The following is a 23,604-nucleotide window of genomic DNA, read 5'->3' on the forward strand; positions in this document are numbered from 1 at the left end:
TAAAAGAAAAGAAAAAAATGAGGAGATAGAAAATAAAAAATGGTGGCAGCTGGTGATACACATCCATGTATAGTGATATAAGAAGACAAAATGGCGACTGACCATGTGGCAAGGTAACATGGCTGCTGGCCATGAGGCAAAGTAATGTGGCAGCACCCTTGACTAAAACACAAACTGAGAAAAAGCCATTTACAAACTAGGGTATGCAGAGACCAGGATAATTTACCAAAATACACAACAAACAAACATGAGGACAACAAGGCATACCCGTGGAATGAACACAAGTGGCTAAAAAGAAAAACAAAAGCCAACCTTCCCTCCCCCTATCCCCATGGCTAGAAAAGCAGCAAAGAGTTCTCTGGGCACCTAGAGAACAGTCCCCAGCATTCCTAACCTAGAGGACAGAGTGAGGAATAGAAGGGAAGAGAAGAAAAAACCTCGTGGAGAGAAACAAAAATTTTCCCAACTTGGGCCTTGCCTTGGTCTCCAATACCTGAGTTTTATTCTTATGCCTGGCCATGTCAAAATGTTTTTTGGCTGGCTACGCTAAAATGTAGTTTCTTTAGAAATGACTTGTCAATCAAAAGTATTCCAGGTCCTTCTTGTCTCAAACAAGGAATTGGGTGAGACAAGCCAAGAATGGTGTCAAAAGTTTATTTGAAAACTATAGGGTGAATGAGTATGGAAGAAATCAACTCTACAGAGCAAACTTGGGCCAAACAAAGAGAAAAACAGGTAAAAGAGGGTAAAAAGGAAGTATGTGGCACAGACTACCATGCAAACTTACACACCATAGCAGCTTGCTGTGATGGCCACTCCTTTTCTGCCCTCCACATCTCAGGGGAGCTCAAAAGAAGTTCTAGAGATACAGCATCTTCACGTTTCCCTGGGATCTTGTGATTGACAAGTCCTGTTGATTTTCCCAGCCAGCTTTACCAGGCCCTATCTCCTACAACATACCAATATAACTCAAAACCCATCAGCCAGATATTCTCAGGTCATTCCCATCACCTCTGAAGCTTTACAACACAAACAAATACTGGAGTCCAACCCAGTCCCACCAGATTAGAACCTGTGGGGATAGAGTCTAGGAATCCATGTGTTGACAGAGCTTCACAGGTAACTAACTGTCACATAACCAGGATTAAGAACCACTTTCTTCATCAGACCCTGCATCATCTCCCTTTCATGACTGTATGACAAGGAATTATGTATGTCTTGGACTGCCAAAGGGTCTAAACTCTTTGAAGACAGGTTTTATTCGATTCACTACCATGGTCATTTTCCCAGCACCAAGCAAGGGCCCTTATACACAGTGTATTTTAGAAACTAAAGAACCAAGAGCGTATCTTCTGTTGACCCTACTAAGAAGACAAAGCACATCTTTGTAGAGTATAGCAGGCCTTTTGTATCCATGGGTTCCATATCCAAGGATTCAACCATAGATGGAAATTCTTTAAGGAAAAAAACTGTTCATACTGAGCGTGTACAGACTTTTTCTCTTGTCATTATGCCCTAAACAATATAACTATTTATATACAATTTACATTGTATTAAAAATTATGAGTGGTCTAGAGATGATTTAAAGTATACAGGAGAATGCTCATAGGTTACATACAAATGCTGTGCAAGTTTATGAGGAACTAGAACATCCACTGATTTTGGTATGCACAGGAGTCCTGGAACCCAGACCTCATAGCTACTAAAGGATTACCACACTGAACACTCCTTTTACTAGGTTTTTAATCTCTGATATTGACCTGGAAATTTAGCAAGTCATTCAAATCTCTGCATGTCATGGTTGCCTGGCTATTAAGTGTCCAAAGTAGGAATTAAACCCAGGTTCTATTGAAAATACTCTTTCCTTTACTTTTCAATTCTCAAAAGCAACTACAGAATGAACAATTGGCTACCTACATGTTTGGATATAGACTGCCAGATATGTTTCTAAAATTTGAACATAACCTGTCCCATAAGAAAAAAAGCTCTGTTGGCATTATGAAATAAATTTAGAAAAAATACATTAGATAAACCTAAAAATTAATTCTGGGATCTTACAGATTTTGCTTTCTTTTCTTCAGCCTCACCTTCCCTCACATGCACTGATTTTTCTGTAATATTTCTTGGTAACCATTTAGTTATAACATTTGGTGATTGTCCTGACTTTTCAACCCTTTCTTAGTTTTGCTGTTATCTTAGTTACTTTTCTGTCATTACTGAGTCAAAATACACCCAAAATTACAGGGGGAAATGTTTATTTAGCTCACAGTTTATAGAGGTTTCAGTCCATAATCGGCTGTATCCAAGGCTTCACAGAGGAGAACAATTCATGGTGGGCTGAAGGTACCAACACAACAAGGGGCCCTAACAGCATCTTTCTGCCCCTTATATTGTATCCAGGGTACCAGGATTAGGGCAGTGCCAAACCAGTCAGTGAACTGATTAAGTAATCACATACCCTTAATCCCAGCATCACACACTCTAGATCCAGCCACTTCTGAAAAAGCCCCACCTATGACCACATAAGGCTTGGGGCAGGGGGCATCTAGACCCAAACCATAACAGTTACTTCTCAAAGACTTTTCAAACAACTTGAGCTTCTAGTTATGAATGAAATCTTTTTGACGGTTCATAATATAGTTTTCCTAAGGTAATAAATTGGCATCTGGTATATACTTCTAATGTTGTAATGTTTCATTCACTATGAATATGCACATAAAATGCATACAGAGATAACAAAGTTGAAATGACACCCAAATGAGACCAAGAAGCCAGCCCAGGCTGTTTGTCATTTATTTCCAGGCTGCTAGGTGACTTTGTACAAGTACTGAATTTTCCAGAGCCTCTTTCCTTACCTAAAAAAATGAAAGAGAATGGGGCTAAGGTAGATCCTCCCAAATTTTCTTTCAAATGTGAAGTGCTATGATCTTTTAAAATAATAAGACCACTTATCAGGTCTTTGGCCAACACTAATTTGATCCTTGTTTTTATTAATATTTTAAAAAGCAAACAGACATTATTTAAGAATTATAGATTTCTTTACTGTTTTTTAAGTGTTCACTCCATTACCTTTGACCGTAAAATAGTCACTGTTACCACCATTTCATAGAAAAGGACATTGAGACACAGGCTGAGTGACTTGCCAGGGTAACACAATCAGAACACTGCAAGTTGAGGCCCCTACTGGACCCTGCTTTGACCCCCTGTGATACCACAAAGGCCTCAGGCAAAATTGGAGATCAAGGACCAGGCAAACCTGATGTGCTGCCAGCTCCCCCCACATCTGCCTTCCCCAAATGTTCTGTAGTCCAGACGCCTTTTAAATTGCTTTGGAAGAAAATACCAATGGGAATTTATTTAGCATATCATTTCTGGGTGTGTGTTTTCCTGAGCATTTATAGATCTGTGTTTTTCTGAGAAGCTGAGTTTTCTTGATAAAGCAAGACAGATCATGATAAATGAGCAGCTATGTAAGCCTAGCTGGGAGGAGGACCAGAGACTGTAACACCCCTCCTGTGAAGTTAATCCTGTTTCTGTTAGCTATTTCTTTATTAGTTAATGAGGTCTTGCAAAAAATGCGTTTCTGTGATGGTGTTTTAGCATCCTTGCCTCTAGGAACATTTTCAAATATTCATAAAGTAGCTCATCTGACCAAAGCTTAAAGCAAAGGTGCATTAAGTACGAATTTAGTCAACTTCAAATGTGGGTGGTCGAAAGCTACTGCTTGAAATAACCTAAATAATCCTGGTCATTGGTGTTTCCAGATCCACAGCTCTGGGTGTAAATGTGAAGGGTGACAGGGAAGAGGTGTTATTTAGAACAGCTAGAATACTGAAGGGCAGCCCTGTAAGCTTTGATCCTGCTTCCTGACTGACAGTAGTGTGGCTTGCTTTTGGAAAGCAGAATAACTTAAGAGAAGCAAAATAAAATAGAAAAGGAATTGCCAGTGGAGCCCCTGGGAAGGAGAGCAGATATGAGATCATATTGTTTCTGGGTGGCGAGGCAAGAGACCTTTCATTTTGGTTCCTTATGGCAAAGAGGGAAAGAAGGGATCTCAATAGATGGCTTGGTGCTCAGTGATGCATTTAGAGAGCAAAGGAAATGTGGAAACTCAGTTAGCTCCTAAACTGAGCTCCATGGTACAGCAAACCACAGCAATTACCTCTCTGGCCTGTTTGGGAGGATCCTTCACATGGTAGCAAGGGTGCTCAGAACACAACTAGTGTTCACACATACCCACCCACACACATACACACATAAGTTTCTCCATGCCCTAACGCACACACATTTCAAAGCACAACCACACAAATCCTTTATATTTTTCACCTTTTTTATAATTTTGTTTTCCCCAAAACAGAATTTCAGGAAGTTCATGCTATGGCTCTCTTATGTGCAAAAGTTTGGTGGTTCTGGGTGACCTGGACTATATTAGGTATATTTTGGTAAAGAAACAAAAAATTATAGTCCGATATTCTCCATCCAATTTCTGGGCAAGTACCTCAGAGCTGCCACCAAGTATTCCTGACCTTATTGTAACAGGAGCTCAAGAGATAAATCTGTAAGCCAAAGTCCTGTGACCATTGACCCTACAGATACTGCAGTAAATCCTGCATCCCTGGTAACTCAGTGCTGCCCAAGGTGAAATGTCCTCAAAAGAACCCCCAAATGTCACAGCCCCGGTGTCTCTTATTCTTTAGTCTTAGGCCTTTTGCAATACCAACCCCTACATGAAGGAAAGCTCTGAGCCACACTTCAGAAAGGAGTGACCATGTAATCCTTCTCCATACAAACCAGAAAAGAGACAAACATCTTGTAGCAATGAGAGTTAATAATGCAAATGTTTACTTCTGCAGCTCTGGACCCAAATTTTTGGTCATTTTATCTGATTATACAACTTCTCTAAATGTGATGGGGGGGGAAGTCCTAAAAAAAAAAAAAGCAACAGCACTGTAGTAGTGCTACTTTGAGAAATTTTCAGTGTATATTATTATTTTTCTTTTGTCTCTTGCCATGAGGACATTGAGGACACATTGGCAGCCCTTAAATGATCGTAAAAGATACAAGCTAATGTTGGTTGTTCCAGATGTAATTTTACATTTCTCAGAAGAAATAACAGTTACATCTTGGATGCAAATTTGACTGCTGTCCTGTACTTAATGTTCTTTTCCAGGTGATTCACATAACTGGCCGGCTACGCCTGAGAGTATCACTGTCCCACGGGAGGACCGTGCCCAGCCAAATCATGGGTCTTGTGGTGGTGGCTCATGCCTTACCTCCTCCTACGATCAATGAAGTCAGAATTGACTGCCATATGTTCGTCACTCGAGTAAATATGGACCTCAATATCATTTACTGTGAAAATAGGTACTTTGTTTTTGTTTTCATTTGCCCTGTTGCACACTGCATTTTGGTGAGGGTTTGTGTTTCCAGCAGGCTGAAGGATTTTACTTTTCCAGTGAGGCTTATTATAAATCCTGATCTCATTTTTAATGGCTGCCTGGCCTGACACCAAATATCCTTTTTATTTAAAATTTACATTGCTGCCCTGATTTACATTAGGGACAACAGTGCATGGATTGGGATACCCAGATATCATATGCTGTAAAGAAGACACATTTTAGCTGAGAACCCAAGGAAAGAGCAGAACTGAGACATTATTGGAACAATGATGCAGTAAAAGGTATCTCTTCTGATGCCTCTGCACAACCCTCTTCCGATTAATTCAAGGGCTGGCATCACAACGGTCAGTATTCATGCAGACATTAAGCACAGAGAGAATAAATGAGAATTTGAGGCCCTCCGAGGGAAAAAAGAGGAAAAAGGAATTTGCAACACTATTAAATAAAACTTTATCACCCTGAGGATTTTACTTTTATAAATTAAGAAAGATGACTCATCATATAAATGAGTTGGCAGTTCTTCTTTAAGTCTGAGCTTTTATAAAGGGACATTTTAGCCTCTGGTTAAAAAGTTCACTTTTTCTATTAAGCACAAAGCAAGGGACAAAGAACTGGGACAGTGCCCTTTCACACCTCTCACCTACAAGTCATCAGCCCATCATCAGACTAAATTGAAGAGAGAATCACAGGGTCCGGGGGATGAGGGAAAGAGGGCCACATATCAGCTGTGGGAAGGCAGCCTAGTGATACTGTCCCTCCCCTGGTGCCACAGGGAGAATTACTGAGGCTGTGTGGGGAGGATGCTTTTATGGCACAGATTATTGTCAGACTTGAAGGCAGTATGTGTTCAGCCAGCCCTGTGAGTGCCTTTGGAGGGGAAATGAAAGAACAAAATAGACAAGTGGCTGGGGTAGTTGACCTCTCCAGAGGCCAGGCAAGAGGAAGTCAGATAGCTCCTGCATTCAGCCCACCAAGAAGCAGCAAATGTGGAGATAAAGTTACAAATTGCCTACCACTCCCAGCCAGGGTCTGACAGTGGAACAAGATACCCACTTGAGCTGTGAGTGTTCAATAGGATGGAAAGTTGCATGAGCCTGTCACTATTATTTCATAAGTAACTCTAAATCTGTTCTTCAGGTTTTGCTGGCATTTGTTAAGTTTTATCATCATGATTATGTACTTGGGTTTGTCTAAGATATTCTGGAATGACCATAAAGTATTGAGAAAGGCAAGTTAGCCAGAATGATTAGCTGGTGGTGGCAAGAAATAATAAAAAGAACTGACATTTAATGGCTATATACTACATGCTCAGCCATATCCACCAAGCTTCAGGACAGTAAGGTGCCTGCTGCCACTATCTTTGTCACTTATGGGCAGTTTTGCCTTAGAGAGAAAGGATTCGTTGCCCTTGGCCAAGACTTAAATTCAAGACTGCCAAGCCCTTGCTCTTAAATGCATCCTTGGTGGTCTCCCTGGACTTATTTTTCTCTCAAGGTCAGACTATATAGCTAGGAACCAGTCAGAATAACCTCTGAGAAGGACTTTTCATACACATCCACAATGAAAGAACATGATTGCCACCCACAAAGCTGTTTAATTTCTGATTAAAAATTTACAATACTGCGGGAGGAGACCCAACCACAGGAGACAGAGACAAAGTCAGAGGATAAACATAGCTTACTAGATTCTGATTCACCATCACCATCCCCTCCAAAAACCGTGGGGCTTTGGCTTATCAAACTTCCAATGATTGTCCTATCCCAAAACATCACCTCATTTTCATTCCTGTTATCAATTGATTAATTCTTTTGACAAGCTGTATGGACCTGAGTGCCTCATGGTACCAATTTACTAATTGAGATCATTTTCTGTGACCCACTTTTAGGTTTTTTCCCTTCACATTAAAAAAAAAAAAAAAAAGCTTTCTATAACCTCTATTAGCCAATACAGTATAGCATTACTTCCCAACTGAAGATGACAGTAATTATGAAAAAGACCTGTATTAAAGGCAATTGCATATTTGATCTACAGAAAAAGCACACCTGTGCCACCACAATGTTATGTTAATTTCATTTCATTCATCAATCCCCTCACTGACCTCTGAGGTTGCTTCACAGAGGAGGAAACTGAGGACCAGAATAAAAGACATATTTCCCAGAATTCTCGTTTGCTGTTTGCTGTATATTTTTTAAAGAAATCCTTGATGGCTAAGCTGGTCACATTCACCACAGTAATAGGTTCTGGTGCATAGAAATGGCTTCAATCATTTTGAATGATTTAATTCAAATAAAGAATCAACTAAAGAAATGCCTTCCCTAAAGAATGGAGTGGCTTTTTCCTGGGGTTTATTATTTAATTAGGGAAGTGTTAACTAGAAACTGAAGCTTGCTCCTTGAGCTGCAGACCATTCTTCCGAGCATTCCTGAGGACGGCCTCCGGCAAAGCCGACATCTAATGCTTTCAGAGGAGCTGGCAAATTTCAGAAACACCAAAGAGTGTCTTTTAATGATATCCTTGTTCCCGCATTTGCAGAAAGGGGGTGTAAACTGCACTTGGAAAACAGGCTAATGGTTTTAGGAAAACACCACCTAATCTGTTTTGTACCATGAAATTCTTGAGAAAACACTCCTTTTCATTTCCCCAACTACGCTTATTCCTCTGAGAATTTTAGTTTGGCCAAAAGTATTATTTAAATTGCTAGTCATTGAGAAATTCACTTATCAAGTAGTGCATTTTAGTAATATTCCATAGTTTTTTGGTTTTATTTTTCTACTTCCATGCCTTGGGGGTGTAGAGGTAACTTCCCATCCATAATCTCAGCTGTTTCTTAAACATATCACTTCCAAAGATTCACTTCATATTTGAATAGGCCACATGTCATAAATCATATTACAGGGACAGTAAGGAGAATAAATTAAAGAAAAATCCGATTTTGGACTGACCAAAATAAATCTGTACTTGGTGATACAGAGGGTAATAAGTATTTTGACATGTTTGTATAAACCAAGCGGATTCCCCCGTCATGCTCTGCCCAAGGACATTGACGCATCTGGACAATCAATGACAGAGGCTTACACACTCATGCTGTGGAGCACAAGCCTGCAAGAGCTGCTGCAATGGTTTACAAGTTTCTGTGAGGAATCCACCACAGAGTATCAGTTAAAAGAGTCAGGAGTGAAAGCTGAGCTCCCAAATGACTAAGACTAAAAAAGATAATACCCCCAGGCATCTGTATGTCTCAACATTTAAATTATATCCCTGGAAATGCCAATTTGGACTTTATGCCAAGAAGCAGTTGAAACCCTTTTTCATGGAAATACGCAATAGAAGGCCAATCTGTTTAAATGAAAGGTGTCTCTAATCATTTGGTATAAACATAACATGTTTTTATTTTATTATGTAACCTTGAATTATCTTGGCCTGTAATGAGGATCTTGCATTGTTACTGATTCTCAATAATTTCATGGAATTATGTTGTCTAAATGTGCATTCTAATGCCAAAAAAGAAGAAAAGAAAAACCTATCTAATCATTTAAACACAACTGCTTGATCTAGCACATTTCCTGGTTTTGAAAAGCCCTGTGCCACAGCCTCCTGGGTACCTGGCATGATGAAAATGTGTCAGTAGATCAGTATGGAGTTGTTTGACAGTCTCTCCATTTTCCTCCTTTCTAAGTTCCAGTCTGTGTTCTTCTTTTTGTAGAATTAGTGATTACATGGATTTGACACCTGTAGACATCGTAGGGAAAAGATGCTACCACTTCATCCACGCTGAAGACGTAGAGGGCATCAGGCACAGTCACCTGGACTGTAAGTACCCCTGTGTGGGGAAGAACCCTGGCTGGTATCATCTCTCCCTGACCCTTGTCTGGCTTCAGTGCTGATTTTTCCCTTCATCTCTGCTGTCTACATGTGAGAGGACTGTGAGCATGCAGTGAGAAAAAGTGACACATAAATCATTTCAACTTGTGTTGGCATTAGGTTGAAAGTTGGACCTTGGGCCCAGAGAAATTGCTGGATCTTTAGGCACTCACGCAGAATTTCACGGTGTCTCGTGCTCTCTCTCCCATGAAGTGGTGAGGGAAGCTCTGTCGTAAGTGCTTCCTTGACCCTTTCATTTTCTAGAGAGCAACTTCCATTTTGTAATTTGTGGTCTCCGTTTCAAAGAACACGTGAGAGAAGACAAGTTCACACAGGCCAGAGCCTCATAAAAATGCCTACCTGACTGGCCACAAAACCAGAGTGAGGGGGAAGCCCAGGGCTCGGGGCAGAGCACATAGTGTGAACACAGAAACTCTTTTCAGGATATTTCTGGAAAGACAGTTATTCAGAAGAGCAGGTACCACTAGCTCTGGCTCCCGGAATAAGGAAACAGATCTTTACTCTGCCTCTTGCTCCAACTCCTGACTCTTAGGCTGAACGCCAAGGGACCTGCCTCTGTGACCTGTAGGCAAGCAAGACCAGTAGTATCCCAGTGGGTGCATGCAGTGAGGCAAACACCAGCATCTTCCTGCACTTCTCTTCAAAGTCCCCTGGGCTGTTCCTACTTAGAAGGGATCTGACAAGGACACTCATCTGGTAGACTTCTTAGGAAGGAGGTGCTCTCTTCTGAAAAGTGGTCCTTTCTAGGACCATCCAACAGCTTTTTCCCGGAAGAGCAGAGCTCCACCAGCCATATTCCTAGAAAGTTCTAAACCCAGGTTTCCACTCTGACTTTAAGTACATTCAAGGTGCCACACACGAAATGGTGCAGCCTAACACTGAAGCTTTTATGTAGTAATCACCAGCCAAATAGTCTGTATTTACCCCTGCTCCCCTTCCTTGTCATGGTTGAAGAGAGCTATTTTGAATCTTTCCTGCCCTTTACAATGGTTCCCTCATTTCAAACTCAGATCTTCAAATGCATAATGGACACAGTAAGCTAGGCAGTCTCCAAGTATGACCATCTTGTACTGTATCTTTAACCCTGCATCAGCAGCACTGACAGGGGACCAAATTCCATGTCAAACCCTATATATATACTGTGTCTCTGGGCAGAGCCTGCTTGCAAAGCTGCTCTCCAGCACAATCTACTCCCAACACTGGCACGTGCCTTCATATTGCACACCAGGGATTCAGGGAACACACTTGTTGCTAAAAGTGAATGGGTGTCATGTATCACAGAAGCAGATGGCTTTTCAATTAATTGGGGGGAAAAATGATGCTGTTTGCTGAAAAGAAACATCAGGTTCTTTGTTGCTGGGAATTCAGAGAAAATGGAGAAAATTCAAGATCTTTAAAGGAAGCCACAGACATAATTTTGGAACAATAGAAGCCAAAGATCTCGGCTTTTAAAATGAATATGTTGTTTTTAGGATACTGTCACAGGCCATGTGTGTAGGGACACGGGTGCTTTCTCACTTTGGAATCTTAATTGAGGTCTAAATTCAGAAACCTGACTGACAAAAAAGAACTCTGTCATCCTTGGTTATTATTTGGAAAACGTCATGCTATCTCTCTGAGATGTGATTTACAGCTTGAAGAAACACAATTCCTCAGGAACAGTGAGCTAGGGCAGTTCATTTCTTCCTGTAAAGCAAAAGTCTCCAACAAATATGTTTGATTCTATTCTTTCCGATCTACTTTTATCTCATTCTCAGTAGCCAGAGTAATTTTCGAGCCTTGAAAATAAACTACTGGGCCATTCACTATTGTGCCTTTCTCCTAATTTTTCTGGTATCTTGCCAACTAATAAACAGGGGATGTATAATTTCAAATTCTGTGATTTTTTTTTTTACTACTTGATATTGACATACTAGCTATTGCTTTATGATTTTGCCTACTAACAATGATTGAGTTCACTCTTTTAACTCATACACATGACTTTTAATTTTGAGTTCTTTTAATAACCTTAAATACATGAAAAAACAAATAGAACGAGCTGATAATTCTGCACAGTAAAATACACTTCACATATTTAGCTCTCATGCTGTGGAATAACTCCACAATGTCAAGTAGCACACAATTAGTAAAACTGTAGGGGGAGGAAAAGGAGTGTTTTGATCCTGAAGAATTTTGATCCTAATCAGATTGAAATTTCAACGTTCTTGTAGTACTTAATATCTTCAATCACACACACACAAAAATCAAACTGATTCCAATGTCAGGTTTTGCATTCTGTGACTGAAATAAAATGCTAAAATATACAAATGCATCTCGCTTTGTACAATAAACATTAACATCATTATAAAGTAAGATTGAATCTAAAATTGTGTGATGGAATGTCTGATGTTTACCTAATTCTCAAACCAAAGCCAGCCCCATAACAAAATGACAGAGCATATAATAAGTCTTGGTTGTGTAAACACTGGAAGAAAAGGCAAAAAGCCAGCACAGCATCTTGCTTGTCCAAAGCCCTAGGCTATATTACTGAAGGATGCCTCAACTCTGCCTTCTTGGCAGGAGAAGGTCATGGTGACATAGCATCAGTTCAAGAATAAGATAGAATTCTAAAACAAAGGGATGGTTAAAAAAATAAAACACATTAACTATTTAGCTTTTCTTCCTAGAGCTATTGGCACAATTCCTGGCTCTGCCCATGAAACACAGGTTTAGGCATCTGATCGTACTTCTGATATTTTGATGTCTGTCTGATACTCCAGTTTATAGATAAAGCTTAAAAAACACTCAAGTCTTTAGTAACTAAAAATACTATCTTTATCACTGGTACTTTTTTCATAGCCCAGGCATCTGTAAATCAATACATGAACTTATCTCTAGAATAGGAAAACTAAATGGGAATCAGCTGCACCTGGATTTGACAACTCTGATCAACCAAACCAAGAACTTGGGACCATCTGTTCTCCCAGTGGGCTAACTTGTGAGGTCTACGTAAAGCAGTTCTACATAAATAATCACTAAGAATCACAGTAGTGATGTCAACATGCTAGGTTAGTAAAATTGTACTAGGACTCTAAAACCAAGGAAGTTTTGGGGTCCGTTTTTTCAGGCTGTGACCAGAGACCTCTGTGAATTCTTTAAGACCAATTTCATTGATTATTCAGGTCAAATTGACCAGGTCAGCATTTAGGGTTTTAAATTATAAACCACTCACATTAGCAGTTATTTGGACACCTTGCCCTCACATCCTCCTACAGTCCTCTTGCTCAGGAGATGCTGACCTGAAGGTGACCGGTCACATCTCCTACAGCCACATACTGCAGTTACCCAGGGCATCTGTGCTGCCTTAACTCAGAGAGGTTACAGTACATCCATCCACCACTCTACCTCTGCCTGGAACCTGAAAAATAGGACACTGAGCCAAACACAGATACATGCTTTGCATTTCTCTTTATTCCCAATTAATCCGGCCTTTTGTCTATAGTAGGAGCTGAATTTTTCTTGACACATCCCTAGGGTTCTCTCTGGGTCAAATCAGCAACAACTCTCTGAAATCTTAAAGAGGGGGGATTCCTTCCTCCTTGTGACATTTTTTTTCCTCCATCAGCAAGGCTTAAGACTTTGCAGCTGTTGGATTTCAAGAAAAGGGAGCCATGGAGTATAGATAGAGTGGCAGTTTTCCATTCCTAGCACCTTACCCAGGATGAGAGAATTCTGTAAGAATTATCCTAGAGAGAGAGAAGGACTTCCAGATTGGCTAGGAGACCAAGTGGACATAAAAGCCCGTCTACCCAATATACTTGTCCATGGGTGTTTAAAAAAACACAGTAGCCTAAGTGTTTATTTCAGTTTATTTAATTACAAACTTCTATCCTTCTTAACACAACTAATGTACAGCTACCTGGCATAATGCATTGCGTGCTGTTTTGCATCAATAACCCCTACACCTCCCTCCTGAAGGTGTCTCATCGCCAAATGCAAGCAGACTGCTTAATGCAAGACTAATTAGTATATCCCCTTCCAGTCTTCGGGCCCTCCATTGTAATTCCTTCCCAGCTCATTTTTTTCCACAACCGAGCATCAATCAAAGTAAGTGCCCTGCCTGCCTAGGCAGCACAAGATGTCCTCCATGCATTTGTCATCTGCCACACAAACAAAGGGAGAATTTAATTGTTGATTTGGGTATGCAGCCATTGCACACAGTAAAGGAAGCTGCAAGGGAAGGAAGAAGGAAAGCAATAAAGTTTGAGGGGTGGGGCAAATACACATACCATGGGGGCTTTTTTTCTGCTTTCTGATCTTACCCCTTGTTCTGGCCTGGTCTTTGGGGACTTAGCTGCAGCCTGCTCATTGGCTGAACTTTTCCCCAAGGTAAATGAGTATTTTCACTTCTTCCATATGAATATAAAAATTCCCATGGAACGAAATGCATTTAATAGCTACCATGCCTGCTTTCTTCAGAAGCCAAATCAGCCTGTATCATGTGCCTGTCTGTTAACTGAAAAGATTATCACAGGAAACAGGAAAAAAACAGGCTTTTATGCAGGGGTGAATTAGTATTTTCTTTCCCCTTCTCTCTTCCTCTCTCACTCTCTCTCCTTCCCTCACTGCCTACTCTCTCTTTCTGATTTTGGCTTTTCAAGTCAAGAGCAGGCAACTACAGAAAACAAATACCAGCAAGAGGGCCTGATCACAAACTGTGCCTGCTCCACTTGTTACGCAGTGTTCTAGAACAGCAGTACTGACACTGCCTTATAGAAAAGTACCTTATAGGAGCTTAGAGAAATGCAGACTTTGAGGCCTACCCTAAACATACTGAATCAGAGTCTGAAATTAAGATCTCCCCCTGACTCTATGTATGCTAAAGTTTGTGGAGTACTATTCATACTATTACTTAGAGACACTATTTTAACAAGGAGCAAATACACACCAAATATATACCTTAATGATTTTATTTTCCTTTAGATTTGGATGAATCTGATTAATAGCAATAAAATGTGACAGTTAATTGGTTCTGAGGGTTTCTCAATCAGTTTTCAAATGTAATGAGTATATGATTACTTGATAAAGTTACTTTTTAAAAAAGATATAAAGTTTTAAATATTTATGGAGGAAGTTAAAAGTAATATCCAACTTAGGAAGAAAAAGGAGATCTTTGGTGTTTTCCCCCAGGTTAATATTTTCCTTCATGTATTTATTGCATGTGTGAACATGAGCAGTAATCTTTTCCCTCTTTAGGTTCATTTAACATTTCTGAGTACCTACTGCCATATACAAACACTTATGGTATTGCTATGACTTTTCAAAACTAAGTTATAGTCTCTAACTCCAAGGAGCTTACATGCTAGCAGAGAAGACAGCATGAAACAGCCACTTATGAATGGATGGCATAAAATGAAGATTCTTAAGATGTACAAAGAAAGCAGAGAAACACCAGAGGTGGGGGCAATCAAGGAGAGGATGGAGAAGAAGCTCCACACTTCGCAGGGTCTTCGAAAGAGGGTGGCAACAAGCAAAGATGGCAAGAGATATGGAGGGTGTCGAGGGCGCTCAGGTCTAGAAGAGCATAGGAGGGACGTGGAATATAAGCACAGACTCTCTTCTCTCTCCCCAAAGACGAAGCCAGAACTTTGAATTGACTGATAAATTTAGTTCTTCCATGGATTCTTATTCCTTATACCATTTGAACTAGTAGCTATGGTTTTTTTAAAAAAAAAAAAAAAAAAAAAAAAAGAGAGAGAAAGGAAAACTTCTATATGGCAAAAAATAACCTATTGCTCTTGTAAGACTTGAACACGCACGCGCACATACACACACACACACACACACACAGTTCCATAGCATCCATTTGAACATAAATCAGTTAACATAAATAAAAACCTCCAGGATAGCATCTTGTTCTTCATCTTGCATAAATTATTTTTTAAAATTTTCCTTAAAACATCAACATTTTAGGCCAGGTATGGTAGCACACACCTGTAATCCCAGCACTCAGGAGGCTGAGGTGGGAGGATCACTCTGAGTTTGAGGCCAGCCTGAACTGCATAGCAAAACCTTATCTCAAAAAGACCCCCCCAAAAATCAACATTTTCATGTCTCAAAAAAATCTCAAAACTTTTAAAAACACAAATAAGCAGCATAGGATTTAATTCATGTGTGATTCTAGCATACAATAGTTTGTTCTTAAATGTGAGGTTAATCAGTATACTCCAAACTCTTTATTCACGCCTACATCCTCCCTAGATTTTTGGAATTTGGTGTGGGACATAGCAGCTAAAATGTATCTGGTTGTAAGTGATAGAAAACCCAAGTAAAAATGACTTGAACTTTCTTTGTAACTGTCTTAAGTTTCTCTTCATGATCAAGATACTCACAGCACCCACTAATCATCAGTTCCCCACCGGGCAAGGTCCAAAGTCCGAAAACAGTGAGTCACTGTCTTGTGTTCCTTATCGAGAGAAAGAAAGCATCCCCCAAGCCCTCTCCTGGTGCTGAGAAGTACTTTGTGTCTCATGGTCTAGCATTTCATCAATGCCCAAGCCTAAGCCACACATCAGTCAAAACATGGAATTACTGTTTCTGGCTGAAGCAATCATGGTTCATCCCCCTGGCACTTTGATGGGAAGGCTGTCAAACATAAAGCCCAAAATCAGAGTTCTGTTGCCCAGAAGAAAGTGACAGTGTCCCTGCAGTGAACAATCAGGATGCCTGCCACATGGGAGGATCTGTGACATTTCACCATGAAGTACTTGGGTTTCTAAAAATCCGCATAACAGAAACAAATGGAATTTGTCTGGGCCAATTTAAGTATTCTTGAGATATAGACAGATGGATAGATAGATGAGAGAGAGAGAGAGAGAGAGAGAGAGAGAGAGAGAGAGAGAGAGTGCCACTTATACTTTTATTTTAAAAGATGTTCAGTAGGCTCAACAAAATAACAGCATCCAGAAACACAGGATCCACCAGACATATGAGGTTCACTTCATCCTTTTTACCTTTTAAAAGGTCTTCTTACATCCCAATCAGCTTGGTGACTCTAATATTCTTACCTTTTAAAAGGAGGTAAGAATTCACCCAGCCCAAGCCAGGCTTCTTGGGCTTCACAGACCTATGTGCCAATTTCCACATAGCTGTCACTATTATAAATTTATTAATGACTGATAAGGTTCGCTCTCCCATTCAAAGGCAAGTAGAGGTAAATCCCTGTTTTCAGAGTGAAGAAACCTTTTTACACCACCATCCACGGTAGTGACTTTACTCTGAGTTTCATTGCCCAGTGTTTTATCATATTCCAAACTTGCACCAGTCAATTGGCAAGGGGGATGCAATTATTTTGAGTAACTGAGATGACTGTAGGAGGGTACCCATGGCAGATTTTGTTACTGTGGCATCCCCTACCACTGGCACAGAGTCGGGCACTCAAAATACTCTTACTAAATAACTGGATAAAATCTACCATTTCCCTCATCCTAACCATAAATCTTTCCTAATTTATGCTAAAGAATATATTTCTTCCCCTTTAAATAGCAAATCCTCACAAAAAGAAAGGTATGGGGGCTTTAAAAAAAAACTGTCTTTGCCTATTTTAGATTGAAAAAAGTCAGAATAAGTAATAACAGAACTCTCTTGTTGGCCTGAAGGCAGCTTGAAAAAAATCCTAGAACTCTGATGTCACTTGTGCCAACAATTACTTTGATTCTTCCTGTCCTAGAATGTGACACTGATACCATCAGTGTTTAAAAGCTTTGGACTCCAATTCAGTACATTATCATGAAGAAGAAAAGGGGAATTTATTTTTCAAACTTAACACATTGACATGTTCTAAATCAATGAAAAGTTTTCTGCATGATTCAATATTAACAGTTAATAAAAATCTATCAATTGGCAGTAGTACAGGACAAAACCTCTTCTGAGGTTGTAAATCACACAGATCAGATCGCAGTTCAGGCAGGGCCTGTCATTAGCGTATTGGGGGGAAAAATCCATAGATGATGCATAGTCATTCGCAGAACATCCACAGGTCTTTTGTCCTTAAGCTCGTAACTCACATTAAATATCAGATAGCATTTAACTCTACCAAATATTGCTCAGCATGTAGATTTACAAAAAAAAAAAAAAAAAAACCCTAAAAACCAATTTGCGGATGTCTGCTATTTAAGACATCTAGCTCACTAATTGCAGAATCTATAGGAAAGTCAGCACGGCATCAAAGCCTTGGCTGATCCTGTAAGCAGTTCTAAATGAAAAACTGTCTCTACTGCAACTAAATAAAGCACTTAATGCACTCTGTGGCTACAATGCTGTTTCTCCTGTGGGTTTTGAAAATGACCTTCCTGTAAGCATCAAGGACTATAACTTTTTAGATAAAGAAACTTGTTCTTGTTTTATGTCTGTGTCAGGTTCATTCCCCTATAGCCCACAGTTTTCAAAAGCAGAGGAAAAAGTAATCCAGAATTTTTTTTAAAAAGTCTGTTTCCAGAATGAAGTTCCCTGTCAGCCTGCCTTGGGCCTTAGGTGGAGAAGCAGAGATTAAAGAGTCAGTATTCTTTTTCATGTTTCATCTGCCAGTTTTGTGAATGTAGAAAGAAAACCAGTGGCTACAGCGAAGCACCCAACTGTGGTATTAAGTAGAAAGTGTGATTCTAGCACACCCCCTTACTTAAACACACACACTTTTACACACTCCACTTTACTGAATTCAAAATTAATTTTGGAGTCTGTAGCAGAAGGCGTGCACTCCTCGGGCTCCACAGCCCTAAGAAGGTAGCTTGAGGAGGGAGTGAATGGCGCTGCAGATGCGGCCTCCTATCGCCTGACAATAATGAAGCTCTTTGTTCAGCTGTGTGAATGTGAAGTGTGGCCTCTCCGATGAGCTCACCATTTCCTATTTATTCTATACTTACCTGAATACACCAAGTATTACAGCTTTTTAATGCATATGCAAGCCACTAAAATGTCCTTTTGTGAGACAGTTTGCTAAAAGACCGCTTTTGATATGTGTTCTTCATCTCCTCTTCAGACTGCATTCGACTGCTTCCTTCTTTTTAGACACAACCAACTCACTATTTAGACTCTTTGGCTTTGATTTTGTGGGACAGCCCAACAGGAAGGGACCATGCTCTCTTTTTTTCTTCATATTTCTGAAGGCAAACTTGTACTGATTTGTTTTGATTTACTAACAGAGTTATGTTCCTGCCACAGACACTGCCTGCATTTGTGTCCTTTCAGCCATCAGTCTATGTCTGTGGACACAGTTTTCCCAAGGCAAACTGAAATCCCTTGTTGGTAACTGTGTGCTGGTCCATGGAAGTGTGCTATGGCAAAAAAAAAAAAAGAAAGAAAGAAAGAAAGAAACGAAGAAGCACATCGTGTCATCATGTTTGGAGGGAGAGTAATTATTCTCTACAACGGGAACATTTCCTATATGCCAACCACTAAGCTTGAACCAAGAGACCAGGTGACATTTTAAAAAGGATATTCAATAAAACTTAGCACCCCATCTTCATCTTTTTGGAGGGGATATATATTTGATGTAAAGGTCACATGTCCTAAATGTAAGCACATTGCAATTTTCTTTTAATTGAACTGTATTTACCACTCCCTTCACAGTTAGAGGTGGGTTGTGTTTTGACTTAAAGCCAAAGAGACACTTTACTCATGGTTCTTTAATTGTCAGATGAACAGAGCTGGCTCAGCCAGGAAGAGTTCAACTTTTGTTTGTCTCTACTGTATTCTCATCCCAACTGCAAGGTCACCTCCATCCTTTGAAGAGCACAGATTGTAACTCAAAAGACACCTTCCGAGTGGAGGGGGGAGGGTGCTGAGGACAGAATCTTAGTTTTTCTTAGAGCACTAAGAGCCAAAAGCAATTGGTTACATCCTGGGCTTCAAAGCAATAGGAGCATATTTTTGTGACAGTCATATCTGGCCCATTCAAAATTCTAAGTGAACTCACAAAAACTATTTATGTTCCCTATGTCTTTATTTTTACCTTATGAAATCTAAGAAAAGGCCATTTGAATTTTTGAGATTGTTAAATAAAAACTAATTCCTATCACACTCTGTTAAAGATAACTCTAGACATGTTATGATGTGATCAGCAAATTCCATTGAAAGACATAGAAGCTGCTCCATCAAGAATTTTGAACAACAGAAAGCAAACTTTAAAATAAACCAAAGAGAAGATGCCAAGTTACATTTTAGAAGCACTCAGCCTATAGATCATGGATGTGATAGTACAAATATGACCCCCATATATAGTTCCCCTCCCTCTGCTTCTTTCCCTAATAGTTTGTGCACATGGTTATAAATTGACTGCTGGGCTCCTTTGACTGATGAGTGCCTATTTCTTTTCAAGGTACAATTAAATCTTTTAAAGGATTCATATCAGGTAACTTATATTGTGCTTATTTCTGTTTTTCTATTCAAAAGAGATTGTCTGGAATAGGCTAACACAAATATCTCTCATTTCTCTCTGCTCTCTAAACCTAAAACTTGAAAATAAAAACAAGCCACTGGATTAAAGAGAATCAAAAAGTTTTGTGTGTGTGTTTTTCAAGTTCTCTAATTTATTACACACTAAAAATCTCTTTCAAACTGGCACCAAGGTGGCTTTTCTTCTTGAGCTGATTAGGACCACATGAGCTCAGGAAAAGCTGTCAGATCCTGCCTCTGGCACAGCTGGAATGATCCAACTGATTTGCCAGTATGATTTTTTTTCAAGAAATAAGCTTCATCCCAGAATCATAAATTCATATTCTGGAGACCCAAGCAAAACTTATTTCTTGTTCATTTTAAAAGAAGTAAGATTGTATTTGTGATCTTTTTTGAGACCTCCTAAAAACTGAAAGTAACTTGGGCGATAGTTTGGTCTATATATTATGCATTAGTGAGACCTAACTTCATACTTTACCTGTAGTTATCTAGCTTCCCAGTGATGCAGGGAGTCTCATTCAGAAAACACTCATCTTTAAGAAAAAGTAATGATCTAGGGCCAGGGATTTAGCTCAGTGGTGCTGCCACCTGCCTTGCAAGTGCAAGGTCCTGAGTTTGATCCCCAGTATCAAAAGAAAAATTCTGTTTGTCAGACAGGGAAAAGTTGTGGATTTGAGCAAACTTGAGTTTTCAGCTGCCCATGATGGGCTCTGGAACCTGCTTCTCAGTCTTTGCCACTGAAACTTAAAGGACAATCATGTAGCTCCCTGGAAACCTCCCCATGCCCTTGCTCTTCAGTCCTTTTACAACCACCTCTTCACATCAAAACTGCCCTCTCCTGCTTCTCTTTCATTTAGGTCTCCTGTCTTTGCTAGATGGCCCTTAGCCCAGGTTTGATAATCCAGTTCAGGTTTGATAAAAAAGATTTTCATTAATGTATTCATGGGCCCTAATCAGTCAGTATTTAGTTTCCCAGAAAACAGAGATGTACTTAAGCAGACCAAGTCATCCTACTTCGTCTCACAGAGATGACACTATAGCAGCCCTTTAGCAAAAAAGCCTTTCAGCCCCTTTTCCAGCACACACCTGAGAACCACCACGGAGGCAGATGTTTTGTGCTATCCACCTTAGAGCTGGGATTTTGCTTCCTTATTTAAGAAAAAATATACTAGGAAGAGAGTCAGGTGATCTTTACATTGTGCAATGTCTAATTCCTTTATTCTTCTGCCACTTTCCATACTCTGTATTCTGGGGATTTTTAAACAAATTTTTCCCAGTTTTCGTCGCTTGTCAATCCAGAACCTTTAACAAGGCTGATCTGATCCAGCCACTATCTCACTATTTTCTTCTTGTGATTCTACAAAGGGGCCTCTTAGTCTCTTTGCTTTTGTTAATCTGGGATCCTTTATCCCAGATATAAAGCAGATGGAATGATAGCACCAATCACTGACTGGAGTGCTGTGTTTTCTCTGTGAGAAGAGTGGACAGAATTACACAGCCCACCATTCCTCGATTAATAGTTAACCAGGTTGAGAGGATTTGAATAAAAGCACATCGTGTTTGCATGCAACGATGGTTTGACTGAAGAGCTGTATGGCAGAGTTAGTATTTTACTGCTATCAGCTTCACCATGCAGTTTTGTATCCTGGGAAGCCATGCATGCAGAATGGCAGAACTTACAATTGCCTACAAAAGGAGAGTACAATGCTACCTGTGGAGCCTTGCCTCTAAGAGAAGGTGACAGTTCCGGACCTTAAAAATACCCCAAATTGTTCAGTAGTTTCAGAGTGGAACTTGCCACAATTTGAAACACTTATGAAAGCAAGGCTTTTTCAAGCAACAGTGAAGACATGATTATTAATAAAGTTTTACAACCATCCATTTAGCATTCTGTGGGGAAAAAAAGGAGAATGGGAGAAAAGCATCAAAGCATCTGTGTTTATAGATATAATACACGGAGATGTGATTTGTGATCACTTTCAGTGGCAGGAAGAGTGGCCGAGGACATGAGAGGAAGAGTTTCAACAGCCTGAACACAGCTCTTTCCCAAAGTGACTCCCTTTTATCTATCCGCCCCCCCCCAAAAAAATGAAAATGTACTTCATGAAACTATTGTATATGAAGCACTTATTAGCCGTAATTAAATGGACAATATGAATTTACTACGTCTTTAGGACTCTAGCTTGTTCTGGTTTAGAGCAAGATGATTAATGCAAATACATATTACTTGAGATAACCATTTAGCAGCTAATTTAGCCAAATTTATTACAGCAGTTAGAGGTTTTTCATTTTAGCAGACGGAGACAAGGACATGCCAAATGTAGGCCAAGTAGATGAGTGCACACTGCCCTCTAGTGGTCATCTGGGTGCTGCGCTCTTGGGGGGGGGATGCAGAGTTGCGGGAGATGCAGCAGCTTTTGCACATTTCCGGCATCCTTTTAAACCATCCCCATTCATAGCACTTTATTTCAGGGGATGATTTACTGCACTTTCCCTTTTACTAGCTCAGGAGTACCCAGATACAAATCAAATCAATTTCAAGTTGGCAAGATTTTGGTTAAAATATCATTTTTAACATCTGCATTTTAAAGCTCTCTTTCAGCGGGTATTTAATGGCACCGTTTCACATTACCGATTGTTTTTACTTGTTCCTTCATTTTGAGCCATATTTTAGAGTCTGTGTGGAGCTGTCACTCTGTTTGGCTCTCGCCAAGTCAATTCTGTGCCTCCCTTAGGCTAGCATTTCTTTCTGAGTCGATTCGAGGATTTATTTTGTTCCAACATTCAGCAGTCACACTAGAATTTCCCGACTGACCAATGTAAATTTAGTTCATCCAAGGACTATAAATTCTGTTAGACAAGATCAAAAGGAACAGATGTGTAAGGACTGCGGTTGATATTGTTCTCACTGAGGGGAAATGATCAAAGACAGAGGGGTAAAGCATCTTCGGAACCATTCAAATGTCCAGAATCTCAAAGAGGGCTACCTTGAAGCTATGAATAAATCACATACAAATTTGCCTTCTTACTGTCTGACGTCAAAGCCATTGACAATATTCACACCACATTAGGTGTTCTGCAAGCCAAAAAGATTTGTAGTCTTTTTATCCTTCCTCTCACACCATGGCTGCCCCCCCGCAAAAATAGTCTTACTACAAATGTCAGTAACTTGGCTCCACTGAAGTGATGATTTCATTTGCCCTCCTGATGGCTTCCTACACTACACATATGGGGGGCACTCTTAGTGTGGTGCAGGACCACCTACTGCTGAGGTTTTGCAGAGATGAAAATCATTTGATCCCAGTCTTAATAAAATGCACTTGCTTTTGTTCTTCCCCAGTGCTGAATAAGGGTCAATGCGTGACGAAGTACTATCGCTGGATGCAGAAGAACGGAGGCTACATTTGGATACAGTCTAGTGCCACCATAGCTATTAATGCCAAGAATGCCAATGAAAAGAACATCATCTGGGTGAATTATCTTCTTAGGTATATTTTCTGATTCTTTTTATTTCTGTCTCATTTATTAAATATGCAGCCCTGTGGTTAATACCTGACCTGTTATGAGTTCTATCTTCCGACAGTACCTGGTGTGGAATTTCATGGAAATTCTACTCTTCTTTCTACAAGACTGAAAGAAATATGAGATGATCAACCTGTTGGAAGGAACTTGCAGGGAAGACTTGCACGATTTTCAGTTAATTTTCAGTTGTCAGCATTTGGGTGACTCTGTAGAAGTTGCTCTGGTTTCTTCACAAATGCTCAGACCAGAAAAAGAAATGCAGACTTTTCCCTACAGTTGAAGCATTCAAAAAGAACGTCCTTATCCCCACTCCATTTTCACTCACACTCTCCTTATAACTGTTAAGTAAAAGGAGGGGAGGGAGAGAAGG

The 23,604-nt window shown here is 40.0% G+C and overlaps 1 protein-coding gene across 14 annotated transcripts in view; it reads left to right on the plus strand.

The window, feature by feature from the left end:
- Window positions 1-23,604, plus strand: part of Npas3 (neuronal PAS domain protein 3) — an 872,828-nt gene that overhangs the window by 840,114 nt on the left and 9,110 nt on the right. For all 14 annotated transcript variants that reach the window (XM_021246625.2, XM_087197268.1, XM_087197265.1 and 11 more), the window contains 3 exons: window positions 5,171-5,364; window positions 9,103-9,209; window positions 23,053-23,200. In XM_021246625.2, the coding sequence (XP_021102284.1) occupies window positions 5,171-5,364; window positions 9,103-9,209; window positions 23,053-23,200 (449 nt within the window). The remainder of the gene's footprint in view (window positions 1-5,170; window positions 5,365-9,102; window positions 9,210-23,052; window positions 23,201-23,604) is intronic.

Source organism: Heterocephalus glaber, unplaced genomic scaffold (genome assembly GCF_053883595.1).
Source record: "Heterocephalus glaber isolate CG9 unplaced genomic scaffold, H.glaber_assembly_v1.0 deba00001662, whole genome shotgun sequence".
NCBI classification, from domain to species: domain Eukaryota; kingdom Metazoa; phylum Chordata; class Mammalia; order Rodentia; family Bathyergidae; genus Heterocephalus; species Heterocephalus glaber.